General features: G+C 42.5%; 1 protein-coding gene across 17 annotated transcripts in view; it reads left to right on the forward strand.

Annotated features, from left to right (window-relative positions):
- The first annotated feature begins 3 nt into the window (after positions 1-3).
- ZSCAN30 (zinc finger and SCAN domain containing 30) overlaps positions 4-27,201 on the forward strand; it is a 36,303-nt gene continuing 9,105 nt past the window's right edge. Inside the window, exons 1-6 of one of the 17 annotated variants that reach the window (XM_033177978.1) lie at positions 11-183; positions 17,093-17,172; positions 17,259-17,999; positions 18,200-18,463; positions 22,635-23,145; positions 23,435-23,573. In XM_033177978.1, coding sequence (XP_033033869.1) covers positions 22,738-23,145; positions 23,435-23,573 — 547 coding nt within the window. In that variant the 5' untranslated portion in view covers positions 11-183; positions 17,093-17,172; positions 17,259-17,999; positions 18,200-18,463; positions 22,635-22,737. Of the gene's footprint in view, positions 184-16,046; positions 18,000-18,199; positions 18,464-22,634; positions 23,146-23,434; positions 23,611-27,201 lie in introns of those variants that run through there. The other 16 variants (XM_033177979.1, XM_033177980.1, XM_033177981.1 and 13 more) reach the window with 16 other exon arrangements.

The raw sequence follows: 27,201 nt of genomic DNA on the forward strand, positions 1-27,201 counted from the left end.
CGACGGGGCATCGGGTGAGGGAGGGTTGCAGAGAATTAACCCCCGAACACCCGCGAGCTGTCCCTAGCAGTGCCTTAGCCAGGGACCTGCTTGGCCAGCGACAGATCCCTTGCTGCTCTGTCTGCCGGTTCTTGAGGTGAATGTCGGAATCCATTATCTTTCGGGAAAGCTCTCTGGGGCAGGGTAGGTTTTCTTACTACATACAAGTTCTTAATTAGTTATCGTTTTTTAAATAACGGCCCCTCCCCCTGAAGCTTGTCTGATTCCTAGGTATGCTTTAATTCTAACTTTCTTCCTGTCCTCTCTGGTTTTTTTACACCCCCAGAAGAGTGGCGCGCATCAGAATCACCTGGAGGCCTTGTTAAAATACTGACTTCTGCCCCACAACTCCGGACTTGCTGATTTAGTAGTGGGGGAGGGGGCGGTGGCAGCTCAGGTTCTCAGGTGATCCTGAAGCTGTTGGTCCTGGGACCACATTTTGAGAACCAATGCGCAAGAAATAAGTGATGCTCAGTAATTAATCCCTGAATTAACGGAAAGTTGGATTTTTATCTACTTTGCAATCTAGAAAGGGTATGAAGTCTATTTAAGGTTTGCCTGCTAGAACAATTCTCATTGATCAGGGTGAGAAGGACCCGAAATGGAGGGTGCGGGGTAATCAGGGTAGGAAAGGATATTGCTGTGTTCGTATAAATATCTTGGGAAATGAGAAGTTAGGATCTCATTTCTGGTTTGAGACCAATGAGACGTGTGACTTGGATTAAGCTGTCCGGTGGGGAAAGAAGAGGTTTGAGAAAATAGTGGGTGGCTAAGTGGTAGCTGCTGCCTCAGCCCCCTCCAGACTTTAACAAACTCAGTTTCTTTAATAGATATGGTGCTGTTCAGGTTATATATTTCTCCTAGGGTAAGCTTTAGTATTTTGTATCATTTAAAGAAGCCCAGCCAATTTTGTATAAGTTGGCATAAAGTTGTTTATAATATTACTTTGTCCTTTTTGTATCTGTTGAATCTACAGTGATGTTACCTCTTTCATCCTTGCTATTAGTAATTTGTATCTTCTCCCGTTTGCCCTTTTCAGATAGGCCAGAGGTTTGTCATTTTTATCTTTACAGAGAACCAGCTTTCCATTTATTTAAAAATTGTCTTTCATTTTCTGGTCTATTAATTTCCACTCTGCCCCTTTTATTTCCTTTTTTCTTCTTGCTTTGGGTTTAATTTGCTTTTTTCTTTTTTTTCTGGTTACTTTAAGTGGAAGTTGAGGTCTCTGATTTGTGATATTTCTTATTTTGTGTTATAGAAATTCGGTGCTATAAAATTTCCCCTAAGTACAGGCTTAGCAGCATCTCACAAATTCTGATGTGTTGTGTTTTTGTCTTCATTCAGTTCAGAATACTTTGAACTTGGATTATTTCAGTTTCTAAATATTTGGGGGGTTTCTAGAGATTTTTTCTGATATTTCTTTCTAATTTAATTTTATTGTGGTCAAAGAACATACTGTGTATGACTTGAATCCTTTAAAATCTATTGAGACTCGTTAATGGCCCCAAACATGGTCTGTCTTCATAAATGTTCCATGCACATTTGAGAAGGATATATTAATATATTCTGCTGCTGTTGGGTCGACTATTTGATTATTGTTAGTTGATTAATGGTATTACTGAAGTTTACTATATACTTTGCTGATTTTCTACTAATTTTAAAAGTAATTATTGAAAGATGAATATTGAATTCTCTGTCAATAATTGTGGTTTTGTCTATTCTCCTTGTGATTCTATCAGTTTTAATTTTATGTATTTTGAAACTCACAATTTGCATAAATGTTTAGAATTATTATTCCTTTTCCTTTTTCTCTTTTTTTGAGATGGAGTCTCTCACTCTGTTGCCCAGGCTGGAGTGTTGTTGATGGCAGTGGTGGGCCATCTGGACCATCTGGAGTGGCCACTGCCAAGATGCTGGCTGCAGCTGGGAGGCTCTGCCTGTGCTGTGAGCTTCACAGAGCCAGAGGGAATGGGGTCAAGCAGGACCCCAGCTCCTTCCAAGTTGGTGGGTGGGAGCTCCCCGGGCATAGCTGCAACTGCCCAAGTGATGGCTGCTGGCTGAGCCTCCCTGTGTTCTTGGAGACCGGGAGCAGGCAGGAGCCCCACCCTCCCAGGTCCAACTGCAGCCACCCGAGTCCTTGCTACAGACCATGTTCTTGGAGACTGGGAGCAGGCAGGAGCCCCGCCTGCATCCCCCCACCTCCTTTGTGCAGCTGTTGCCACCCAGGTTGTGGCTGTGGACCAACCTGGATATCTCTGCATTCTATGGGCCTGGGAAGGCACCCCCACCTCAGCAGGCTTAGAGGTATCTGCTTCTGCTGCCTGGCCTCGCCCTGCTCATGGTGACTGCTTCCATCTAGGAGCAAGGTTGGGGTTAAGCCAGGGTGCTGTTGCAGCCAGCCAGTTGTGCACATACTTGAGGCAGTACTGACAGGCCATTCCCCTGCTGCCTCAGCCCCCTCCAGACTTTGGGTGCTGACAAACATAGGAGGGAGGCCAAGGGAAGGCTGAGGGCAGTTTGGCATTGGCCTGCAAGTGCTTCTCCCCACAAACAGCCTGGGCACCATAGAAAGCAGTAGGAGGCAACATGCTCTGGGGCAGAAAGGGGCAAGTCCCCAGGGAAGGCCTGAAGCCTAATGACCAGGCCACCAGTCCCCCTGACTGGAGAGGGAACTGGTGGTGCTTTTTCTTGGACCTGCCCATGGACCAATCAGCATGCACTTCTTCCTCTCTGAGGCCCATAAAAGTCCCTGGACTCAGCCAGACTTGGGGAGAAGACCTGCCAGCCAAGGGGAGCTACCTACTCCAGGGCCTCTTTTCTGCTGAGAGCTCCAGAGACAACAGGAGGACCAACCTGCAGAGAGGAGCTACCCACTTCAGGGCCTCCTCTTTGCTGAGAGCTGCAGAGATGATGGGACAAGCTGCCTGCAGAGAGGAGCTACCCACTCCAGGGCCTTCTTTCTGCTGAGAGCTGCAGAGACAACAGGATGTCTTGCCTGCAGAAAGGAGCTGCCCACTCCAGGGTCTCCTCTGAGCTATCCTGTTGCTCAGTAAAGCTCCTCCTTCTCAGTAAAGCCCCTCTTCACTTTGCTCAGCCTCCACTTGTCTGCCTACCTCATTCTTTCTGGATGCAGGACAAAAACTTGAGACCTGCTGAATAGTGGGGCTGAAAGAGCTATAACACAAACAGGGCTGAAACATGCCCCTTGCTCACCACATTGCAGGCAAAGAGGAGAGAAGAGCTGTGGCCCTTTGGGGAGCCCAGACCAGGAAGCTCCTAAGCCAGGACTGTGACTCCCTTTGGGGCCCTGCATTTCCTGGAGTCTCCAAGCTTCTCAGCACCACTGTGGTGTACTTAGTCCAGTCACAGCCTCACAGTGAGCCAGGGCCCATAGTAGCACCTGGAGCTGCCCACCCTGCTGCAGCAGCCAGCGTGCCTGTGTGCAGTGGCCAGACCCCACACTCTCTTGCTCACATACCCCTTGCTACTCCACAGCTGGCTCGCCTTTGGCAGGGGTGAGATCCAGGCTGGTAACATTAGCCAAGCGCAGCCTGAGTGGGCAGAACAATCCCAGTGGGCCCAAGCAAAACTCAGGCAAAGGTACTACTGGCCACAGAGGTTTCTGACCAGAAAAGCAACACCCAAAGTATCCTGTGACATAGTGGCATGATTTCACTGCAACCTCCACCTCCTGGGTTCAAGCTATTCTTGTGCCTCAGCTTCCGGTGTAGCTGGGGCTACAGGTGCGTGCCACCACATCTAGCTAATTTCTGTATTTGTTTTTTTAGTAGAGACGGGGTCTCACCATGTTGGCCGGGCTGGTCTCAAACTCCTGACTTCGGGTGATCTGCCTGCCTCGGCCTTCCAAAGTGCTGGGATTACAGGTGTGACCAGCCGTGCCCAGCTTATTATGCCTCTTGATTGACTCCTTTTTCATAATGAAATGACCTTCTTTATCCCTGATATATCAGTCAGTGTTCAACCAGAAACACACAACAAGTAATTAAATATATGTACATGTATATATGGATTCGTTAAAGAGAATTGGCTGGCAAAATTATGAGAGTTAGTTAGGCAGTCTTATAATGCTGTATGTCTGATGCTGGAATTTGATGTTGGCAGAGTAGTCAGAAAGGAAGATGGAAGTAAAATGGAAGAAGTCAGGGTCAGGCTGGAAGTCACAAGTACAAACTTGAACCTCATGAAAATGGACTGAAATCCATGTTAGTTCTTGTTGCCTTTGACCTTGATGGTGAGGGTATCCTTCAGAAGCTGGGACTGTTTGTCATAAAAACACATACACAGGGCAGGAGTTGGAGAAGCTGAAGGAGGATCTAGAGGATGGTAGAGTAGTTGCAGGCTAAGCTGCAACAAAATGAATCAGCTAAGTGAGTCACCAGTCAGCAACAACATATGTGAATTACAAATGGCTACTATTTCCTTTCCACATTACACATCTCCCAAAAATTACCTTTTTGGCCCACCCAAACTGTAAACATAAAATAATTCTAGGAAAACTAGTGCACTCTAGGCAAGATGACACATTATAAAAGCATCATGGTCTGCCCCTTCTCAACTTAGTACCATACATGTTTCTTTGAGCCATGCTTTAATTCTCCAAAGTATGATGATAATGAAGTTGTGCTTCCACCTTACATAACACTACTATCACATAACTATTAACATGTTAACCATTTCCCAAAAGAGGAAAATAGTCTTTTTGGCCCATGAATGGCATTCATTCTGCTCCTAGCTGATAACACTCCTTCTTTCATGTCCTATAACTTAAATACTGACATATATAGTTAACTATTAACACATATTGTGTTAGATGATAAGAAGATGAGAGAAGGAAGAAACAAATTTTCGAGTAGTTTCCAAAAGAAGCTGGGTGTATATCATTGCCCCCCAGAATGTTCTTCTTGAATTCAACTAGACTTTTAGACCTTCAAGACTACTGCAGATCACCCTTGGCATCAGATTCACTTAGAAGGATAGGACAGAAACCACAGCTGACCAATAGGCAGCACCTACTCCTCTTCTGTGAAAGTGTTACTCACAGTGTTTTACATAAGCATCCAGGCTTTTTTTTTTGGCCTTCCCATTCCAAGTTGACAGCTCAGATGCAAGGAGATGAGACTTACACTGGGCAGCTGCGGGATGCATCTGGATTAGAAACTTCCACAGGAGCTAATATATCTTATAACAACTCCATGGACATAGCTTCTAGAATTTCTACAAGAGACATGCCAATTACACGAGTCAGTATACTCAGGGAGGCCCAACGTTATAGTATCCATTATAGTCAGTATTTATAGTTCATTTATAATTCTTTTGGTAACCAGGAATCATTTTTACCATAAACAATATTGTTGGGTAACATAATTGACATATGAATAAGTTTTTAATAAAACAGAATGAGAAAATTAACCAAAGGTTAATTATCATATACAAAGGTAAAGTGTTTTGGGTAAAATCACTTTTACCCAAAAGTGATGATATGGACATAGATTTTATGGGTGTTTGACCAAGGAAGCCAAACTATTCTTTCTGATTATGTTAGATTTGTAGCTTTGTGGAGTCTTGCCAGAGATGTTGCTTTCTGTGTGTGAGTTTGATGAGCTAACTTGGAGTTTGTTTGCCGGACTGGCCAAAACAAATCTAGAGCCAACTATGGTCCATAAGTAAATGGAATTGAAGGGTTTCCAGAGAGATTAGGAGTGATAATACAGGCATGGGGAGTGATATAAAATTTTCAAGAATGAAACTGATAGGCCACCACCAATATTCTACCTGAATTCTATTTCTCATTTCACTTGGGGGAAACTAAGTCAAACTAACATATGTATTAACATATGTCTAACTTAGGCATACGTTCTAGAGCAGTGGTTCTCAATCTTTTTGAGATAGTAAATTTATTTTAAAAAAAGGATGAAAACTGCAAAGTTCTTCCTCAGAGAAATGAACATAAAGACCTACATGTGGACTTTTGCTTATCATGTATTATATTGGAAATTAATTTTCTTTGATAGTTAGACTATGCAACAATTTTCACAAAGAAGGGATTTCAATTTAAAAATCAATTTCCAGTTCTGGAAAAAAAAAAGGAAATCAAAATTGTGAAGCCACATTAAAAATTAACTGCCTTTTGCTCATATTAACAAGTAGACTGCTGCTGAAATAAATATTAACAAGTATTAACATGTTTGTTGTGAATAAGATCCTTAAATTATGGGTAATAAGACATCTTTGACATGTCAGTGTGCATGTCTGGTTCACACTGACTTCCTAAAAATCAGAACCAGTGCTGAAAACTCTGATTCAGAAAAGAAAATAATGGCCAGTATAATCACAGTTCCCAAGGTTCACTTTGACAGAAGTGACTGGCCTTGTGTCAAGAAATACTATAATTCCCCAAGATCTTTAAAGTTGAGTTCAGGTCAGATAATTCCCTTTGTTTTTAATCAGTGAGGTCATTGGCCTCACCTTGAGAAATCTTTATCTGTTAAGTAACTGAAAGGCGTGTCATGGTGTTTTGTGTGTGTGTGTGTGTTTTCTTTCTTTTTTTTCAGTAAGTGTTGCTTGCCTTCTATGTCTGTCTCTCCGCTTGTCTCTCTCTCTCTCTTTTTATAAATGGTGGTTACCTTCTCTGTCTCTATTTTTTTTTTTTTTTTTTGAGACAAGGTATCACTGTGTTACCCAGGCTGGAGTGCAGTGGTGTGATCACAGCTGACTGCAGCCTCAACCTCCTGGGCTTAAGTGATCCTCCTACCTCAACCTCCTAAGTGTCTGGGAATATAGGTTCATGCCACCATGACTGGCTAATTTTTCTACTTTTTTGTAGAGACGGAGTCACACTATGTTGCCCAGGGTGGTTTTGAACTCCCGGGCTCAATCAGTCAACCCACCTCAGCCTCCCAAAGTGCTGGGATTACAGGCATGAGCCACTGCTTCCGGCCCACAGTGGTTTAAATAAATCTTGGTTTATACTTATCACATTGTTGTGGATTGAATTGTAGCCCCTAAAAGATAGATTCAAGCCCTTACCTCCATTACCTGTGAATGTAACTTTACTTGAAAATAGGGTCTGCTGTAGGCTGAATGTTATGTCCCCAAAAATTCATATATTAAATTGTAACTCCTTATGTGACAGTATTTGGACGTGGGCCTATGGGAGGTAATTAGGTTATAAGGGGGCCTTTGTGAGTGGGATTAATTGTCTTTATGAAATATGACTTGGAGCGCTCCAAGGCTTTCTGCCGTATGAGGACACAGTGAGAAGATGGCTGTCTATGAACCAGGAAGCAGACCCTCTCCAGACACCAAATCTGTCAGTGCCTTGATCTTGGACTTTTCAGCCTCCAGTACTATGAGAAATAAATTTATGTTGTTTTTAAGCTACTCAGGCTACGATATTTTTGTTATAGCAACCTGAATGACCTAAGACAGGGCCTTTGCAGATATAATCAAGTTAAGGTCATAAAGGATTAGAGTGGGCCCTAATCCAGTGACTGGTGTTCTTATAAGATAGGCAAATTCAGACACAGAGGAGACAGAGAGGAGAATGCATGTGATGATGGAGGCAGAGATTGGAGTAATGCATCCAAAAGGCAAAGAATGCCAATGATTGCCAGCAACCTGAAGCTCAGACAATGGGATGGAACAGACACTTCCCTAGAGCCTTCAGAGAGAGTGTGGCCCTGCTGGCACCTTGATCTTGTACTTCTAACCTCCAGACTATGAGAGAATACATTTCTATTGTATTATGCCATCTTGTTTGTGGTACAAGAAGTGGGGTGCTATGTACAAATATCTAAAAATATAGATGTGGCTTTGGAATTGAGTAAGTGATTAAGCTGGAAGAGTTTTGGAATTCTTAATAGAAAAAGCCTTGAAGAGATTGTAGAAATAGGAGGATTAAAGGTGATTCTGGTAAGGGCTCAGAAAGAAGTAAAGAGGACAGTAGACAAAGTTACATTTTAGAGAACACATATATTGGCATGAAGAGAATGCTGCTAGAAATAATAAACATTAAAGATACTTCTGGTGAGATCTCAGATGAAAGGAGGAACATGTATTAGAAACTAGAGAACAAGCAATCTTTGTTAGAAGTGGCAGAAACGTGGCTGAATCATGCTGTGCTATTGGGTGGAAAGTAGAACTTGTAACTAATGAACTTGAGTATTTAGCTGAGGATATTTCCAAGCAACGAGTAGAAGATGTAGCTTGTCTTCTCCTTCCTTCCTAAAATATGAGAGGAAAGAGATATACTGAGGAGGAAACTGTTAAGCAAAAATCATTTGATGATTTGGAAATTTCTCAGCCTATCTCAGATAGCATGCTCTGGAGACAGCACTGGGACAAATGTTTTGGTGAAGCGATTAGATGTGATTTGTGGATCCAATTAACTATTTCAGCAGACTCCAGGATAGAAATTGGGTTATCCAGGAAGGATCTATAGAGAATCCTTGTGCCTAATCGTATGGATTCTCTTAAAATCTATGGAAAACTAACAAGAATTGTGACAATGCTATCCCCAGAAACACTGCTAATTTTGAAGATGACAGAGACAAGATGAAAAGAAGAAAAGCTGTCCAACTTCTGGTATTCTAAAAGCAGGAAATGAGGTACCTAGAGGATGGGGACACTACCAAGGGCAGAGATGGCAGGGCCACCTCAGCTGAGGGTGGCTCAGGGACCAGTGAGGCCTCTTAAGAGTCCAGAAGCTAGGACCAGTTGGGTCTCTATAGACCAAGAGGTTGGGGACAGTGAGGATTCCACTGACCCAGAGGACATATTAAGTCAGCACAATTTGAGAACTCCACAAATATTTGGAAATTAAATAATATAAATAACCCATGATCCAAAGAAGAAATCATAAGATAAATTAGAAAGTTCTTTAAACTGAATAAAAGTGAAGTACAACATAAAATATTTTATGGGATGCTGCAAAAGTAATGGTTAGAGGAAATTTTGTAGCTTTAATATGTCTATATTAGAAAAGAAAAAAAAATGATCTAAACCTAAGCTTCCACCTTAAGAAACTTTAAAAATGAGAGCAAATTTAAAAACAGCAACAAAACAGCAGAAGGAAGGAAGTACAGTCATCTTTTGCTTGATGCTAGGGATACATTCTGATAAATGCATCATTAGGTGCTGTCATCTTTGTGTGAACATCATAGAGTATACATACACAAACCTAGATACACAAGCCTACTGTATTAGTCTGTTCTCATGCTGCTAATAAAGACATACCCAAGACTGGGTAATTTATAAAGGAAAGAAGTTTAATTGGCTCACAGTTCAGCATGGCTGGGGAGGCTTTGGGAAACTTACAATCATGGCAGAAGGGGAAGCAAACATGTCCTTCTTCACATAGTGGTAAGAAGGAGAAGTGCTAAGCAAAAGGGGGAAAGCCCCTTATAAAACCATCAAATCTCGTGAGAACTCACTGTCATAAGAACAACATGGAGGTAGCTGCCCCCGTGATTCAATTACGTCCCTCCCATGACACATGGGGATTGTGGGACCTAAAATTCAAGATGAGATTTGGGTGGGGACGCAGCCAAATCATATCATTTTGCCCCTGGCCCTTCCCAAATCTCATGTCCTCACATTTCAAAACATGATCATGCCTTTCCAACAGTCCCCCAAAGTCTTAGCTCATTCCAGCATTAACCCAAAAGTCCAAATCCAAAGTCTGAAACAAAGCAAATCCCTTCTGCCTGTGAGCCTGTAAAATCAAAAGCAAGTTACTTACTTCCTGGATATGATGGGGATACAGGCACTGGGTAAATACACCTATTCCAAATGAGAAAAATTGGCCAAAACAAAGTGGGTACAGGCCCTGTGCAAGTCTGAAATCCATCGGGGCAGTCAAATCTTAAAGCTCTGAAATGATCTCCTTTGACTTCATGTCTCACATCCAGGGCACACTGATGCAAGAGGTGGGCTCGCATGGCCTTGGGCAGCTCTGCCTCTATGGCTTTGCAGGGTACAGCACTCCTCCTGGCTGCTTTCACAGGCTGGCATTGAGTGTCTGCAGCTTTTTCAGGTGCATGGTGCAAGCCTTCAGTGGATCTAACATTCTGGGGTCTGGAGGACAGGGGCCCTTTTCTCACAGCTCCACTAGGCACTTCCTCGTTGGAGACTGTGTGGGGACTCCAACCCCATATTTCCCTTCCACACTGCTCTAGCAGAGATTCTCCATGAGGGCTCTGACCCTGCAGCAAACTTTTGCTTCAACACCCAGGCATTTCATACATCCTCTGAAATCTAGGCAGAGGTTCCCAAACCTCAATTCTTAACTTCTGTGTGTCCACAGGCTCAACACCACGTGGAAGCTGCCAAGACTTGGGACTTGCACTCTCTGAACCCACAGCCCGAGCTGTACGTTGGCCCCTTTCAGCCATGGCTGGAGCAGCTAGGACGCAGGGCAACAAGTTCCTAGGCTGCACACAGCAGGGGAGCCCTGGGCCCCACCCACAAAATCATTTTTTCCTACTAGGCCCCAAGGCCTGTGATGGGAGGGGCTGCTGTGAAGGTCTCTGACATGCCCCGGAGACAGAAAACCGACTAAAGAAGAAGTAGAAAATGTGAATAGATGTATAATAAAGAGATTGAGTTAGTAATTAAAAAAAAAAAAAGACACACAAGGAAAAGCCCTATGCTAATTAAGATGATAGGAGAGAATGGGTGCAAGGGCTTTACTGGTGAATTCTACCAAACATTTAAAGAAAAATTAATACCAGTTCTTTACAAACTCTCCCCTGCCCCAAAACAAGAGGAAGGAGCATCTTCCTCTCATTTCATGAGGCCAATATTACTTTGATATCCAAATCAGTCAAATACATCAAAGAAACAAACTATAGACCTATTACTTTGATATCCAAATCAGTCAAATACATCAAAGAAACATAAACTACAGACCATTATCTCTTATTCTCGACAAAATACTAGTAAACTGAATTTGTTAACATATAAAAAAGGATTTTCTGCCACAATCAAGTGGAATTTATCCCAGGGATCCATCTGAGCATCAGTTTAAAAATCAACCAAATCCATATCAACAGAATAAAGGACAAAATATGCAGAAAAAGCATTTGACAAAATCCAACACTTCTTCATAAAAAACAAACTTTGAAGAGAACCAGCATGAGAAGAAAATGGGATATCTGGAAATGGAGAATGTCATTATAGACCAACTTCAACAAGTCAGTTATGAATAAAAGAAAGTAAGAAATAGGGTAATAGTGGAGTTTAGGGATGGTTTATTTGCTTGGTTGGTGGCTTGATTATTTTTAAGATAGAAAAGATATGTAATGTGTAAATGTGTAAAAGATAGCAGGAAGAATCCAGGAGAGAGAGCAGATAACACAGGAAGAGAATGAACTGTTGATGGCATATGATTGATGGGGAAGGAGATGGGATCCAAGGTACAAGTGGAAGAATAAGTCTTTAGATATGAATGGCCCTTCTCCTATGCTAATTAAGATGATAGGAGAGAATGAGTGCAAGCTCAGGTAGGTTAGTGGGAAACTGAGGATGTTCCAATTCGTTGGGAAGAAGGCGGTCATATCATCATTTAAGAATGAGGGGTGAGGAGAATAATGCTTGAGAAGATGGCTTGAAACAAACTTTGTGCAAAGGTGACCTTATTAGAAAAACCTAAGTTTGGTAAGCAATACTGAGTGACCTGTAGTGTTCATGCATTCTTAATCATTCTTAGGATGCTAACTTTATAGATGAATGGAATAGCCTATAGCCATCTCCATCATAATACTATATGTGGGATCAAAGATGAATAATATAGGTGAATGAGCTGGCATGAAAACCAGTGTGGATAAGAAGGACAATTCAGTAAGTGATTAATGGATAATTATTCATCTAGAAATAGTTATTATAGATTTCTGCCTCATAACTGCACACAAAGCAAATAGCAAGTATATTAAATACATGGAAGAAAAGCAAACCTTTTGTAAAATTTGTAGAAGAAAATATGTGAAAGTATATTTATGACTTCAGAGTAGGGAAATAAATCTTTAAAAAAGATAATAAAGCCCAATATATGTAAAAAGGAAAGTTAAGTCGGACTACGTTACAATAAAAAACTTATTATTCTTCAAAAGATACTATCTTTTAGGGGAAAATTAAAGTCACAGAACTCAGCTTCCAGTATTGGTAGAGTGAGTAATGTGGATCACTCTTCCCTTAAGGACAACCAGTAAATCCATAAAAAATATGAAAATCAGCTGAAAGGCATAAGAACTGTCAAGGTAGTACAGAATACTAGAACAAGATCCAAGAAATGATCTAAGTCCAGTGAGGTGAACCAAAGCATCTAGTGGGCTTTCACTTTCAGATTATTTGCTTATCTGGAAGAGGCAGCTGAGGGTACTGAATGGCATTTTTGATACCTCACAGGACTAGAGAGAAGAAAGTTGGAATCAGAGACTAAGGGTTGAGACCTTGGTACTTGGAATTATACCGAAAAGCAACTACATTCTAGGAATAAAGGTGAACTTATAGTAAACCAGCCCTTCCACAGACTGTAGCCCAACCACAAGTCATCTGGTTGACCCAGAAAAATCTCAGTCCCTAAAACTGGTTTGTGATGACCTACAATTACTGGAGCTCCCAGATATCTGGCAGAAGCAAACAATGATTCTCTCTAGGAGTACCTTCAGCCGGGCACAATGGCTCACTCCTGTAATCCCAGCACTTTGGGAGGCCGAGGCAGACATATATGGAGACCATCCTGGCTAACATGGTGAAACCCCGTCTCTACAAAAAAAAAAAAAAAAAAAAGCCGGGAATGGTGGCAAGTGCCTGTAGTCCCAGCTCCTCAGAAGGCTGAAGCAGGAGAATGGTGGGAGGCAGACCTTGCAGTGAGCTGAGATCGCGCCACTGCACTCCAGCCTGAGCAACAGAGAGTGGGACTCCATCTCAAAAAATAAAATAAAATAACGAAGAGTAGTACCTTCAAATTATTTCCACATCAGTTTTTCATGGAAATTCCTGATAAAAGATAACCAGGCAAACGAGATAAGAACAACCAACAGAAACAATTGATGATAGAAGTAGAATCACTGGAGTTTCTTATGTTAGGATAATTACATTTGGCTAAAATACTGTTTGGGGACATACAAGATTGAGAAGAATCTGACAGAAAACCAGAAGCTATTTTTAGAATGACTTCTTAGACTTTAATTCCTGATTTCATTAAGCTACAATTATAAAAACAGTGTGATACTGGCATAAGAATAGACATACAGACCGATGAAATAGAGCACTCAGAAGTAAACACTCACACATATGGTCAATTGATTTTTTTTTTTGTTTGTTTGTTTGAGGCGGAGTCTCGCTCTGTCGCCCGGACTGGAGTGCAGTGGCCAGATCTCAGCTCACTGCAAGCTCCGCCTCCTGGGTTTACGCCATTCTCCTGCCTCAGCCTCCTGAGTAGCTGGGACTACAGGCGCCCGCCACCTCGCCCGGCTAGTTTTTTTTGTATTTTTTTTAGTAGAGATGGGGTTTCACCGTGTCAGCCAGGATGGTCTCGATCTCCTGACCTCGTGATCCGCCCATCTCGGCCTCCCAAAGTGCTGGGATTACAGGCTTGAGCCACCACACCCGGCCGGTCAATTGATTTTTAACAAGGGTGCTAAGACCATTCAATGGTGGAAATGGTGGTCTTTTCATTAAATGATACTGGGAAAACTGGATACATACAATGGAATGAAGTTGGGCTCTTGCCTTACACCATATACAGAAATTAAAAATGGATTAAAGGTACTCTTATATTTATAGTAGCATTATTCAAAATAGCCAAAAGGTCAAAGCCACCCAAGTGTCCATTAACAGATGAATGGATAAATAAAATGTGGTATATATATGCAATGGGATATTATTCAGCCCTAAAAAGAAAGGCAAATCTGACATATACTACAACATGGATAAACCTGGAGACATTATGTTAAGTAAAATAAGCCAGTCACAAAAAGGCAAATATTGTATGATCCCACTTATTTGAGGTACTTTAAATTCATAGAGACAGAAAGTAGAATGGTGGTTGCCAGGGGCTCGGGAGAGGGAGAAATGGGGAATCACTGTTTAATTGGTATGGAGTTTCAGTTTGGGAAGATGAAAAAGTTCTGGAGATGGATGTTTGTGAAGGTTGTACAACATTGTGAATGCACTTAATGCCACTGAAGTTGATATGGTTTGGCTCCATGTCCCCACCCAGATCTCATCTTGAATTGTACTCCCATAATTCCCATGTGTTGTGGGAGGGAACCGGTGGGACATAATTAAATCATGGGGGTAGTTTCCCCCATACTGTTCTCGTGGAAGTAAGTCTCATGAGATCTGATGGTTTGATAAGGGGAAACACATTTTGCTTGGCTGTCATTCTCCCTCTTGCTGTTGTCATGTGAGACATGCCTTTCACCTTCCACCGTGTTTGTGAGACCTCCCCAGCTACATGGAACTGTAAGTCCAGTTAAATCTCTTTCTTTTGTAAATTGCCCAGTCTCGGGTATATCTTTATCAGCAGCGTGAAAATGGACTAATACAGAAGTATACACTTAAAAATGGTTAAAATGGTAAATTTAATGGCATGTGTGTTTTCCATAAAAATCTTTCTAAAATGGGCGGGGTGTGGTGGCTCATACCTGTAATCCCAGCATTTTGGGATGCTGAGGCAGGCGAACCATTTGAGGTCCGGGGTTTGAGACCGGCCTGGCCAACCAACATGGTGAAACCCCGTGTCTATTAAAAATACAAAAATTAACTCGGCGTGGTGACACACGCCTGTAATCCCAGCTAGGCTGAGGCAGGAGAATCGCTTGAAGTCGGGAGGCTGAGGTTGCAGTGAGCCAAGATTGCGCCACTGCACTCCAGCCTGGGCCACAGAGCGAGACTCCATCTAAAAAAAAAAAAAAAAAATTATGATGGATATGGGCCAGGCACGGTGACTCACTCCTGTAATCCCAGCACTTTGGGAGGCCGAGGCAGGTGGATCATTTGAGGTCAGGAGTTCGAGACCAGCATGGCTAACATGGTGAAAGCCCATCTCTACTAAAAATATAAACAATCATCCAGGTGATAGTGGCCTGCGCCTGTAATCCCAGCGAGACTGAGACTGGAGAATTCCTTGAGCCTGGGAGGCAGAGGTTGCAGTGAGCTGAGATCACGCCACTCCACTCCAGTCTAGGCAAGAGAGTGAGACCCTATCTCAAAAAATAAAAAAAAACAACAAAATAATGGATATGAACTTGAACCAAAAAGAAATTTTGAATTAAAAAATTCAGTTACAGAAATTGAGAACTCAAGGGATATGTTTAAAAGTACATTATCACTGAAGAAAGAATGATCTGAAAAATAGGTGGTAAAATATGCAAATGAGAAACAAAAATGAAAAAGAGCAGACAAGAGATACAGAGGATATGGTGTGTAAGTCTAACAGGTTACTGAAGCCCCACAGCAAAGAAGGGCAGACAAGGTATCTGTTCCCTTGTTCCCCTATTCCTGCCTTCTTTTTATTAAGATATTTTAAAATTCAATTTATCTATTATTGCAAAGATAGATAGTACAGAGACATCTCATATACCTTCACACTCATTTCTTTTTATTAACATCTTTCATTGATATGACATATTTGTCAAAATTAGTTGACCAAAATTGATACTTCATTATCTAAAGTCCATGCATTATTCAGATGTTAATACATTTTTTAAAAGAAAATAATAAATGATAGAGAAATGTTTATTATTGATGAAGTCGCTAATTTTCTTAGGTATATATCACTCTCCCCTCCCCACCCCACAGTGTTAGCAAATATTGGTATTCATCTGTTCATTAAAAATGGGGAAATTGAGCACTTACATTAAAAAGTGAGTTGCTAGATCCTTTAAGGGAATGAACAAATTGAGTATGTTCTGTATATAAACCTTATGGGCTTTTTACCTAGAAGACAATTTTACAGTTTTTTTTTTTTTTTTTTGGCCACTCATTATTTTATCTGCTTCATTAGAAACTGCTAATGTTTACTTTGTTCATTTCACTCATTGGGTTCTTTTTCACCAGTATAGGGTAGCTTCACTGTCCAGTATGGAACCACTAATCCCATGTCGCAATTTAAATGTAAATTAATTAAAATTCAATGAAATGAAAATTGTACTTCCTCAGTTCCTATCAGCCATATATCAAGTGAGCAAGTATATGTAAACCTACTCCCAGAGGTTGAGCTGACAAATGCAGTTTCTCAGAAGGAAACATTTGGTAGGGACGAAGGGACTTAAGATGGTGGATCCCCATACCTGCCCTGCGGGAATGATTCTTTCTATAGCAAGCTTTTTTTTTTTGGTAAAACATGTGCAGCTGGTCATGTCTGAGACCCTCTTGCAAAACTCTGACCAGTGGGAAAATTAGATCAGGATCTTTATGAGGGGGTACAGATATTGTTTCTTTATGAGGGGTTATCTATGTTATAGGCATTGTTTCTTGACCTTGCTGGGGGAATGCCTTGGTATGCAAGAGTCAAACACTGGTTATTATGATGTTTCACTTCAAGATGGCATTACTCTTGTCATGCAAGAGGCTGCTTTCCTACACATAGCCATGTATGGCTAATGGCTTCCATATTGGATGGTAGATACAGAACATAACTTGAAGTCGTCTCTTCCAGTCATTGGCCGTCATAACATTCTTCAAAATCTGGCTCAACTGTACCACCTTTGTGGTCTGAATCATCTGACACAAACATCTTCAACTTCTCTCTTCTCTCTTGCAGTATTTCTGTCCTCAGTCACCCTCCACTTTCCTCCTATTCAGGAACAAATCACTTCCTTCTTTTCTGAGACAAACAACTTCACAAGCCTATCTGGTCTCATTCCCTCCCCATCAGCGGTATCTCTTTTCTTCCATCTTCAATTTCTAGTGCCTACTAAACTTTACCTTTTCTTTTCTAGAAATTAGCTGTCCACTACCCTTGAAAAAAAGAATACTTTAAATTCGGTTGCTTAGTTCAACCAATATCCTTTTTCCTTTCTTGCAGTATCACAATTCTCAAAAGAGATTATTGTCTATTTTCAGTCTTACCAACTCTTCTGAACCACTGGAAAGGAGAGTCCACAGGTAACATCTCTCTCTCTTGCCCTCCTCTGTCATTCCCCCTAATTCCACCATCAGCTTAGTTCTCACCCTCTTTCGGCTCTCTGCAGCATCTGCTAGTCACCTGTTCCCTCTCCTGAAACACTGCTGCTTTTATGATGTTTGAACCATCTGGGCGCTCCGTAAGTAGCTCCTCTTCTCGAACTCCTTTTCCTCCCCCATTCCAAAACGTTACTATTTCATAATCCCGTTTATTTTCCAAAAGACCTCCCTTGGTGATGTGATGCATTGCCCTATTTTCAATCATATTTTCACAGATTATTACATTTTGCTAAATTCATGTGTCACCTTTATTCTTTCATCTCTTTTGCCCTTTAATCCACTCTATACGGTACAGACACCACCCTGAACACCGTTCTAGCCATGTTATATGTGAATAGCCTGCACTGATGATTCAATGCATTGCTAACACGTGAGCCTGGCATTTGACACTCTCCACAACCTAACTTACTCCAACCAGCCCCTTGGCCTAGTTTATGGCCAGCCAAGATGGGCCAATTCCGAGCTTGCCCTGAACCCCGCCCCCCTGTGCCTCGGCTCCTGCCGCTTCCTACGCGGGAAACCCGTGGCGTTCCTCCTGCTGTGTCAGCATCCAGCACGCTGCCAGGCGCAGCTCGAGGGCAGAGTCCACGACGAAATTCCTACGAGCTTCTCCTGCCCCGCACCCCACCCTGACCCCTCCGCAGCACCTGGCGTCCTCGGCATTCCTGGGCAGGACCCGTTCCCGGCCCAGCCCTCCCGCAGCTCCTAGGACTGTAGTCTTCGCAGTCAGCACGTCTGCGATGAGCGTGGTCAGCTCCTCTTCCTCTCAGAATGTAGAGATCATGGGTTCTCGGTGTTTATTTTCTCGATGGTGTTTTCTCTATGGTATACCAACCTGCGACAGAACGAGGAAAAATATATTTGGATATATACGTATACTTTTATATATTTTAAAAAATCGAATACATAATTATATTTAATATGTATCTTATGCTCCCCACCCTTTCAGCAGCGCGTCAACCGTTTGGATTCTGCGATGTCCCCGCCAGGTCTGAGCCGCACCCGCGCCAGTACTCGCGAGACCCGATCCGCGCCCGCCATAGAGCTGCGGTCCTCCGGGCTCCTAGAGGGGCGTCCCCCCCCGCCCTCCACCCCCGCCCCTACTTCCGGCGCGCGTGCGGCAGGGCGTTGTTCTCCCTCCCGGGGGTGGGTGCTTCCCACCGCCGGTCTCTCTCTCGGGGGTGGGTGCTTCCCACCGCCGGTAGAGTGAAGGGTGAGTGGGGCTATTTAGCAGGGCGGTTCTGGCTATTTCCCAAAACCGCCCCTATCCCGCATCAGGCCTCCGCGCCGCCTTTGACCCCTTGGCCACAGGCTGGGCCTCGGCTGTGTCTGGGGCCCTGCCAGCCGCTCCGTAGGTCAATCCCGCCATCCGTTTCCACTTGCCCACTCAGCCACCCGCCTTTTCGGTCAGCTGACGCCTCAGGCGCTTACCCAGCGTGTCCTGTGTGGAGTTGCAGGCTCAGGAGTCTGACACGCGCCGGTGGGCTCCTTCCTGCCACTTCTCACGCAGCACTTTTGAGACGGGTCTCGGCCTTCCTCTTGACTCCCCGAGTCTGGGCTAGATCCTTTCTCAGTCACTCTGGGAACACCTGCCTTCCCCTTTGTAATTTTTGTCACAATTAAATTAGGTAATGCTTTCTGTTTAACGACTGCCTCTCTCTACTATTTTTAAGTTCTGTAATGGCAAAGACGCTGTCTTGTTCGTAACTCTTTGGTCAGCACCTGGCACAAATACCTGCACAAATAGGCACTCAAATATCAAATGTGAGAAAAATAAAGGCCCTCTTCTGAAGGGCACTTTGATTTGGTGGGGAGTCCAGATGTGAAAAGGCATCTTAGCAGAGTAGGCGTCTAAGTAAGGACTCGGGAGTCAGATTATTTGGTTTCTAAACAGTCCAGACTACGTCACTTATAAGCTACATGACCTGGAACAAATTACATAACTTCTCTCGTCTTCAATTGAACAGTTGAACTTACACCATAGAGTGCTCTGAAGATGAAATAAGACACTTAAAGCAGGTAGACAGGGCCTGACTCTGTAATGAAGCCTCAGCGTTTTCTATTACAATTAAGCAAACAGATACATTATAGTATCTGTTACATTATAATGCAGATACATTATAATAGCAGTGATGCTGCTACAGTCAGGATTGTCCAAAAGTACCCTAGAGTTTCCATCTGGATTGCTTGGACTAGCACTGGGGACTGACTTTCTCCCAAAGGGAAGGGCTGTACCTAAGCTCACGTTGGCTAGAAGGTTTTTGTTTTTACTTTTAAAAAAACTGGTCAGAAGAATGTGATCAGATTTACAATCTGTAAAGATCACTGTGGTTACAATGTAGATAACAGACTGATGGGGACTGAGTGAATGTGGGGAGCCAGTTGGTGAGTTCTTGTGCAGTGTGACAGGATAGTTGCTGGGATGAAGATGGTTGCAAGATGGGGAAGAGCAGATTCTTGAAGAGAAAGTAAAATCAACAGGATTTAAAGGAAGGAAGGAGGTGGGGGAAAGGACCATGTTAGGGATGCGTCCACGTTTCTGGCTATGCAGCCAAATGGATGTTCCTGCTTCTTGAGAGGGACTCCTGGCAGAGGAGTAGGTTTAGGATGGGAAGAATCACGAGTTGGTTATGCATGTGCGGAGTTTGAGGTCCTTTTGAGAAATTCAAGAGTAGTTATGGTGGGAGTGAAGAACCGTGGGTAATAGGTCAGGAGTTCAGATAGGAGGTCTAGACTGGATGGTAACCGAAGGTTAGAATGAGGTGGCCTAGGAGGAAAGTAGAGAGTGACAGTAGAGGACTTACGGCTCACTTGATGGACTGATATAATGGAGGCTGGACCTCTGAAGGAGATAGGGAAGGAGCAGAGGTCAAGTCTTTATGACCAAGATCTCCCTCAGCCACATACCCATGGATGACTAGTTGGTGAGGCATAATATTTACAATAAAATTGAATAATATAACATATATTGAATTTAAAAGGCAAGGTACATAACATAGACTAATGGTCACTAACTGAAGAACATACATTAATGTGATGTAGCTCTTGAGAAATGCTATGTACACATCCATGCACAGATCTGACAATGCATTGGTTGTCACAAAATTTCATTAAAAAACTTTTATTTTCCTATTACCCTGCTCAGAGTAAGATATGAAATTTTTAAAATGTCTATTGTCACATAATAAGAACTAAAAAAATGTGTGTAGTATTTTTTTTTTTAATAGGGATGGGGTCTCACTCTGTCACTTAGGCTGGAGTTCAGTAAAGCAATCATGCTCACTATAGCCTCGACCTCCCAGTCTCAAGCAGTCCTCCCAACTCAGCCTCCTGAGTAGCTGGGACCACAGGTGAATGCCACTACACCTGGCTAATTTTTAAATGTTTTATGGGGATGGGATCTTACGATGTTGCCCAGGCTGGTCTCAAACTTCTGGACTCAAGTGATTCTCCTGCCTTTGGCCTCCCAAAATGCTGGGATTACAGGCATGAGCCACTGCGCTTGGTCTCTAGTATTTTACACTAAAAAATTAAGAGGAGAAGTATCCCCAGGTTTCTTGTGTTTAGATGTGTATGAAAAATCTATTAATATCTGGCAAAGCACAGCTTAGGAGATGCTGCTTTGTAGGTGTCTCAGACCTAACTTTCTTAATGAATAGCTCAGCAAATAGCACCATCATCCTTTAGTCACAAGGGCCAGCCACAAACTTGAGTCCTTGACCCCTCTCTCTTCCAAACCCTTATACAGTGTGTCAAGTCCTGTCAAATCTCCCATCTTTTTGTCTTTTGCCTCCCATGGCTCAGTCTCTCACTGTCTGTCTCCTGAATGGTTGCAGCAAACACCTTCCCATGTCTTCTCCACACCACTCTCTGGGTGAGCACACAGACCTTCCAGCCATCACTGTGGCCATGAGTATCAAATGCAAACTCTGTAGTACAACCTCTCAGACCTCCTCTCTCACCATTCATTAACTATACCACAGGGTCTGGCGCAGCACCCTGACCCATGGAGATTCTGACTCAGGAAGTCTGCTTTGGGGTTCATGATTCATGGCTGATTTTGAGCCGTAGTCAGAAGTGGTAACCATTAGTCTGGTCTCCCCAAACTACCTTCAGTTTCCTCAGTGGGCCACATTCTCTCATACCTGTTTTCTCTTTGCCTGAGTGACCTTCCTCTCCATCTCACTCAGCTCACTCAAACTCTGGGAGATGTCTCCTCCAGGCAGCTCTTTCTAGCTCTTCCCATCCCTCTCTCCTTGGTCTTGGTCAGTCATCTTTCCCTTTTGCTACCTTGCCTACTTCGCTCCATCCTTGGATTTATCACTGTGTTTACCTGTTGTTTTCCCATAATAAACCAAGAGTCCTTTGGTACAGATCTTTTAATTCTGAGACTGCTCTTTAGTACACTATCTAGCACACAGTAAATGCTGAAGTATTTGTTGAAATAATACATTTTTCTTTGTACTGTTTCAGAACCTTGTGACTTAAAAGTCAAGAATAATTTTTCCTTGTTTCTACATTCACCTTGCCCATTCTCCATGATCCCTTCCTAACATTTTTGCCGTCATTTCTAATTTAGTATCAACCAAGATTGTCCTGGGCATCAACCCATTCTGTAATAAAAAGAAGTAAAAACAGCAAGTACTGTAGAGTTGAGCAACCTGGGTTCATGTCTTGATTTTGCTATTTACCAGTTTGTAGTCTTGGACAAAACTTGGCTTTTAAGAACCTTGGTTTCCTCATTTGTAAAATTGAGGTGGTAATACCTCATGGTGTTATTGTCAAGCTCCAGTAAAATAGTATTTTTTACAAATAATGCTTGGCCCATAGTAGGTGTTTATTAAGTGTGAGTTCCCTTCTTTTGGGATGCCCCATAGCATAATAGAAAGAGCTAAAAATTTTGGTTGCAGAGCCCACTTCTGCTGCTCACTGGCTGGCTGTCTTTGGTCAATTTATGACTCAGTAGCCTCGTTAGGAAAATGGGCATAATTTTGATTGTCCTTATAGAGTTGTTAGGAAAAGCGTATAAAATTTATGTTAAGTATCCAGCTAGTGCTTAATAAAATGGTGGTTATTTTTGAGATGTAACCATATACTGTAGTGTTTTTCTTGCTTTCTATAATCTATAAGCACTATTTTATTATACCTAATGTTGTTCCTAATAGTGTTAGTAAAGGCCAAATTGATTTTGGCTATACTAACATTTTTCTTTCATATCCTGAAAAAATCCTGAGTCATCTATAAATGTATCATTTATGTGGAAGTGCCCTGTTAATCAGTTTTCTTTATAGCACTATGCTCCCTGGCAACTGGCCTTCAAAAACCTGTGTTTCTATTCCAAGTACCTATTTTCCCTGTGTAACGTGACCATTGTCTACCCTCAGGAGCATCCTGAGGAGTTGGAATTCAGAAGGAATCTCTCAGACACAAATCTCCATCTCCTCCCTGCCTCACCTGGGCAGACTTTTCAGACTGTCTCTGCCCAGAATGTCAGGAGAGGCCACAGTCTTGGCCTACCATGCTCCAGAAGAACAGGAAGGACTTCTAATTGTCAAGGTTGAAGAAGAAAATTATGTTTTGGGCCAGGACTTTGGCCTTGAGGGAAACCCCTGGAGCCAAGAGGTATTCCGGCAGAAGTTCAGGCAGTTTAGTTACTCTGACTCCACTGGCCCTCGGGAGGCTCTGAGTCGGCTGCGAGAGCTTTGCTGTCAGTGGTTGAGGCCGGAGGTGCACTCCAAGGAGCAGATCCTGGAGCTGCTGGTGTTGGAGCAGTTCCTTGCCATCCTTCCTGAGGAGCTGCAAGCTTGGGTGCGAGAGCATCGGCCAGAGAATGGAGAGGAAGCCGTGACTATGCTGGAGGAGCTGGAAAAAGAACTGGAGGAACCAAGGCAACAGGTAAGAAGTAGACATTTTTGTTTGTTTGTTTGATCTATTGTAAGTTAATGGGGAAGCCATAATTATGACTGGGGCATTGACTCAGCTCTCAGAGAATTATACAGTTTCTTTCTTTTGTGTTATTAATTATTCACTCATTGGGTTCAAGTCACTAGGGCTCTTAAGTCCTGTTTTTTTCTCTCTAATCATTTGAATGTGTTTTTGATTCTTCCTGTCCTGCACTGTTGATCTAGGAGTTTTCTGCTTGTGTATGCTCAGAATGATAGTGCTGGTACTTGATTACTCCTAGGACACAACTCATGACCGAGAAATGTTCTGGCAGGAAATGACATCCGCAGGAGCGGTGAAGTGTCTGAATAGCCCGGTGCAGCCCTTAGAGAACCAGTTCAAGAGTGAGACTCAGGAGTCCCAGGCTTTCCAGGAGAGAGGTGAGAAGCCCCAGTCCATTTGGGGTTGATGATGGAGGTGAGAGCTATCATCTGTGGCACGGTTCATTTTCTTAATGACAGCCACTTGTGGCTATCACTAAGTATTGTAGAAAGCCTTCTTTGCCTAGAAATATTCTTCCTTAGGCTCTGCCTAGAATCTGAAATTCCAGTATCATTTATAACTTTGGGTTAAGAATTAAAGTCTTTAGTAAAATTCTCTAATACCCAATTTTTTTTTCTTTTTCTTTTTCTTTTTTTTTTTTTTAAGATGGGATCTCACTCTATCACCCAGGCTAGAGTGCAGTGGTGCAACCACAGCTCACTGCAGCAGCCTTGAACCCCTGGGTTCAAGTGATCCTCCTGCCTCAGCCTCCAGTGTAGCTAGGACTACAGTTGTACACCACCATGGCTGGCTAAATATCCATAATATTCAAAGCTCAGTATTCTGTTATTTAATTTTGGTTTCATTGGCAAGATAGTCCCTGAGATGGAGATGAATACTGTATCAGTAATAGAAACCACATAATCACTCAAACAGGGAAAGTTTAATATTAAGAATTGTTAACTACTAAGTGTTATAACAAAAAGTCAAACTCAAAAGAATACAGGAATAACAGATATAGAGTATCTCTAGGGCTGAGGCAGAACATCCAAGGTAAGAACCAATCTGCAGGAGGGTGCCACAACCTCCCCTTTCCTGCCAGGTCTAAGATCCAGGACTTGTTGGAGAGGGCACAGCCACAGCCCACTGAATGGAGATGCTACTGCAGTGCTGAGCTAGCGGAACTCACTAAGGAGCCACACTCTGCAGTGATAGACGCTCCCCATGGGGAGCTGACCTGGTACAGAACTTGCTGGGAAGCTACCCATAGGGATGGGGCCTTTGGAACTCACTGGAGTGTGCACTGCTGGGTGTCCCATGTGCTACAGAAACAAACACAAAGAACATGCCAGAACCAGGAAGAAAAGCCCTTTCTTCCAGTTCCTCTGCAACCCCCTCTATTGATAAAGCTCACATCATGCCAGCTGGCAAATATTCCAGTATCACAGACAGGGCAATGAAGGGTAGATTTGAAACTGAGGCAATAAATTGATAGCTGTCACAGATGCCAGGGATTAGAACTGAAAGGACTTTGATTATGTTATTGGCAAAATCATCCTTATGGGCAGCAGATATATCAGTCATACCATCTTGTTCTCATTAATCTTTTGTTATATCTGACTACCCTTCTGATTTCATCTTCACCAAGCAATCTTATTAATCCCATGAAGCTTAGCTGTAATAAGAAAATGCATTTGTTCAGTCTGGTCCATGTGATGGTTACATTTCTCATTAATTCTCATTCTTTTTTTATTACTGAGTTTCACGGGCTTAGTTAATAAGAGTCTACCCCAAGAGATAAATCTACTTTTTGTATGATGATATAATTAGGTATATGAGGACATAAGCCCAAGGGCCAGACACTGGACCTCAGCAGTTCACCAAAGGAATCCATACCATCCATCCATTGAATTCTTCTGGGAAACTCCCTCCCAACCTTCCCCAGGCATCATACCCTGATACTACCATTAGCCAAGCAGGCCCTCTTAAGTATCTTCTGCACCAAGCAGGTGCTACATTAAAACGGGTTTTGAAAATTCATCTCGAGGAAATCAAGCTGTCTCTGTTTGCAGATGACATGATCCGATGTCTAGAAAACCCTATTGTCTCAGCCCCAAAGCTTCTTAAACCAAGAAGCAATTGCAGCAAAGTCTCAGGATACAAAATTAATGTGCAGAAATCACAAGCATTCTTATATACAGATATTCCTATATCTCTATGTCCGTACTGCACACCTGTACAACAATAGACAACCAGAGAGCCAAATCATGATGAACTCCCATTCACAATTGCTACAAAGAGAATAAAATACCTAGGAATACAGCTAACAAGGGAAGTGAAGGGCCTTTTCAAGAAGAACTACAGACTGCTGCTCAAGGAAATCAGAGAGGACACAAATGGAGAAACATTCCATGCTCATGGATAGGAAGAATCAATATCATGAAAATGACCATACTGCCCAAAGTTATTTATAGATTCAATGCTATTCCCATTAAACTACCATTGACATTCTTCACAGAATTAGAAAAAAAAATACTTTAAAATTCATATGGAACAAAAAAGAGCCCTTATAGCCAAGACAATCCTAAGCAAAAAGAACAAAACTGGAGGCATCATGCTACCTGCCTGCAATCTGTACAGCAAGGCTACTATAACCCAAACAGCATGGTACTTGTACAAAAACAGACACATAGACCAATGGAACAGAATAGAGGTCTGAGAAATAAGACAGCACATCTACAACCATTTGATATTTGACAAACCTGACAAAAACAAGCAATGGGGAAAGGATTACCTATTTGATAAATGGTGCTGGGAAAACTGGCTAGCCATATGCAGAAAACTGAAACTGGATCCCTTCTTAACACCTTATAGAAAAATTAACATGGACTAAAGACTTAAACGTAAAACCCAAAACTATAAAATCCCTAGAAGGCCGGGCGTGGTGGCTCAAGCCTGTAATCCCAGCACTTTGGGAGGCCGAGGCGGGCGGATCACCAGGTCAGGAGATCGAGACCATCCTGGCTAACATGGTGAAACCCCGTCTCTACTAAAAAGTACAAAAAACTAGCCGGGTGAGGTGGCGGGCACCTGTAGTCCCAGCTACTCGGGAGGCTGAGGCAGGAGAATGGCGTGAACCCGGGAGGCGGAGCTTGCAGTGAGCTGAGATCCGGCCACTGCACTCCAGCCTGGGCGACAGAGCGAGACTCCGTCTCAAAAAAAAAAAAAAAAAAATCCCTAGAAAAAAAATCTAGGCAATACCATTCAGGACATAGGCATAGGCAAATATTTCATGATGAAAATGTCAAAAGCAATTGCAACAGAAGCAAAAATTGACAAATGGGATGTAATTATACTAAAGAGCTTCTGCACAACAAAAGAAACTATTATCAAAGTGAAGAGACAACCTATGAATGGGAGAAAACTTTTGCAACCTGTCCATCTGACAAAGGTCTAATATCCAGGGTCTATCAGAAACTTAAACAAATGTACAAGAAAAAACCCCATTAAAAAGTGGGCAAAGGACATGAACAGAGACCTCAAAAGAAGACATTTATACACCAAAAAATATAAAAAATAGCTCAACATCACTGATCATTAGAGAAATGCAAATCAAGACCACAATGAGAAACAATCTCAGCAGTCAGAATGGCGATTATTGAAAAGTCAAGAAACAACAGATGCTGGCAATGCTGTGGAGAAGCAGGAACACTTTTACAGTGTTGGTGGGAATATAAATTAGTTCAACCATTGTGGAAGACAGTGTGGCAATTCCTCAAAGACCTAGAACCAGAAATACCATTTGACCCAGCAATCCCATTACTGGGTATATACTCAAAGGAATATAAATTATCCTATCATAAAGATACATACATACGTATGTTCATTGCAGCACTACTCACAATAGCAAAGACATGGAATCAACTCATGCCCACCAGTGATAGACTAGATAAAGAAAATGTGGTATGTATACACCATTGAATACTGTGCAGCCATAAACAGGAATGAGATCATGTCCTTTGCAGG

This window comes from Trachypithecus francoisi, unplaced genomic scaffold (genome assembly GCF_009764315.1).
Source record: "Trachypithecus francoisi isolate TF-2019V2 unplaced genomic scaffold, Tfra_2.0 Lachesis_group19, whole genome shotgun sequence".
In the NCBI taxonomy this organism is placed as follows: Eukaryota; Metazoa; Chordata; class Mammalia; order Primates; family Cercopithecidae; genus Trachypithecus; species Trachypithecus francoisi.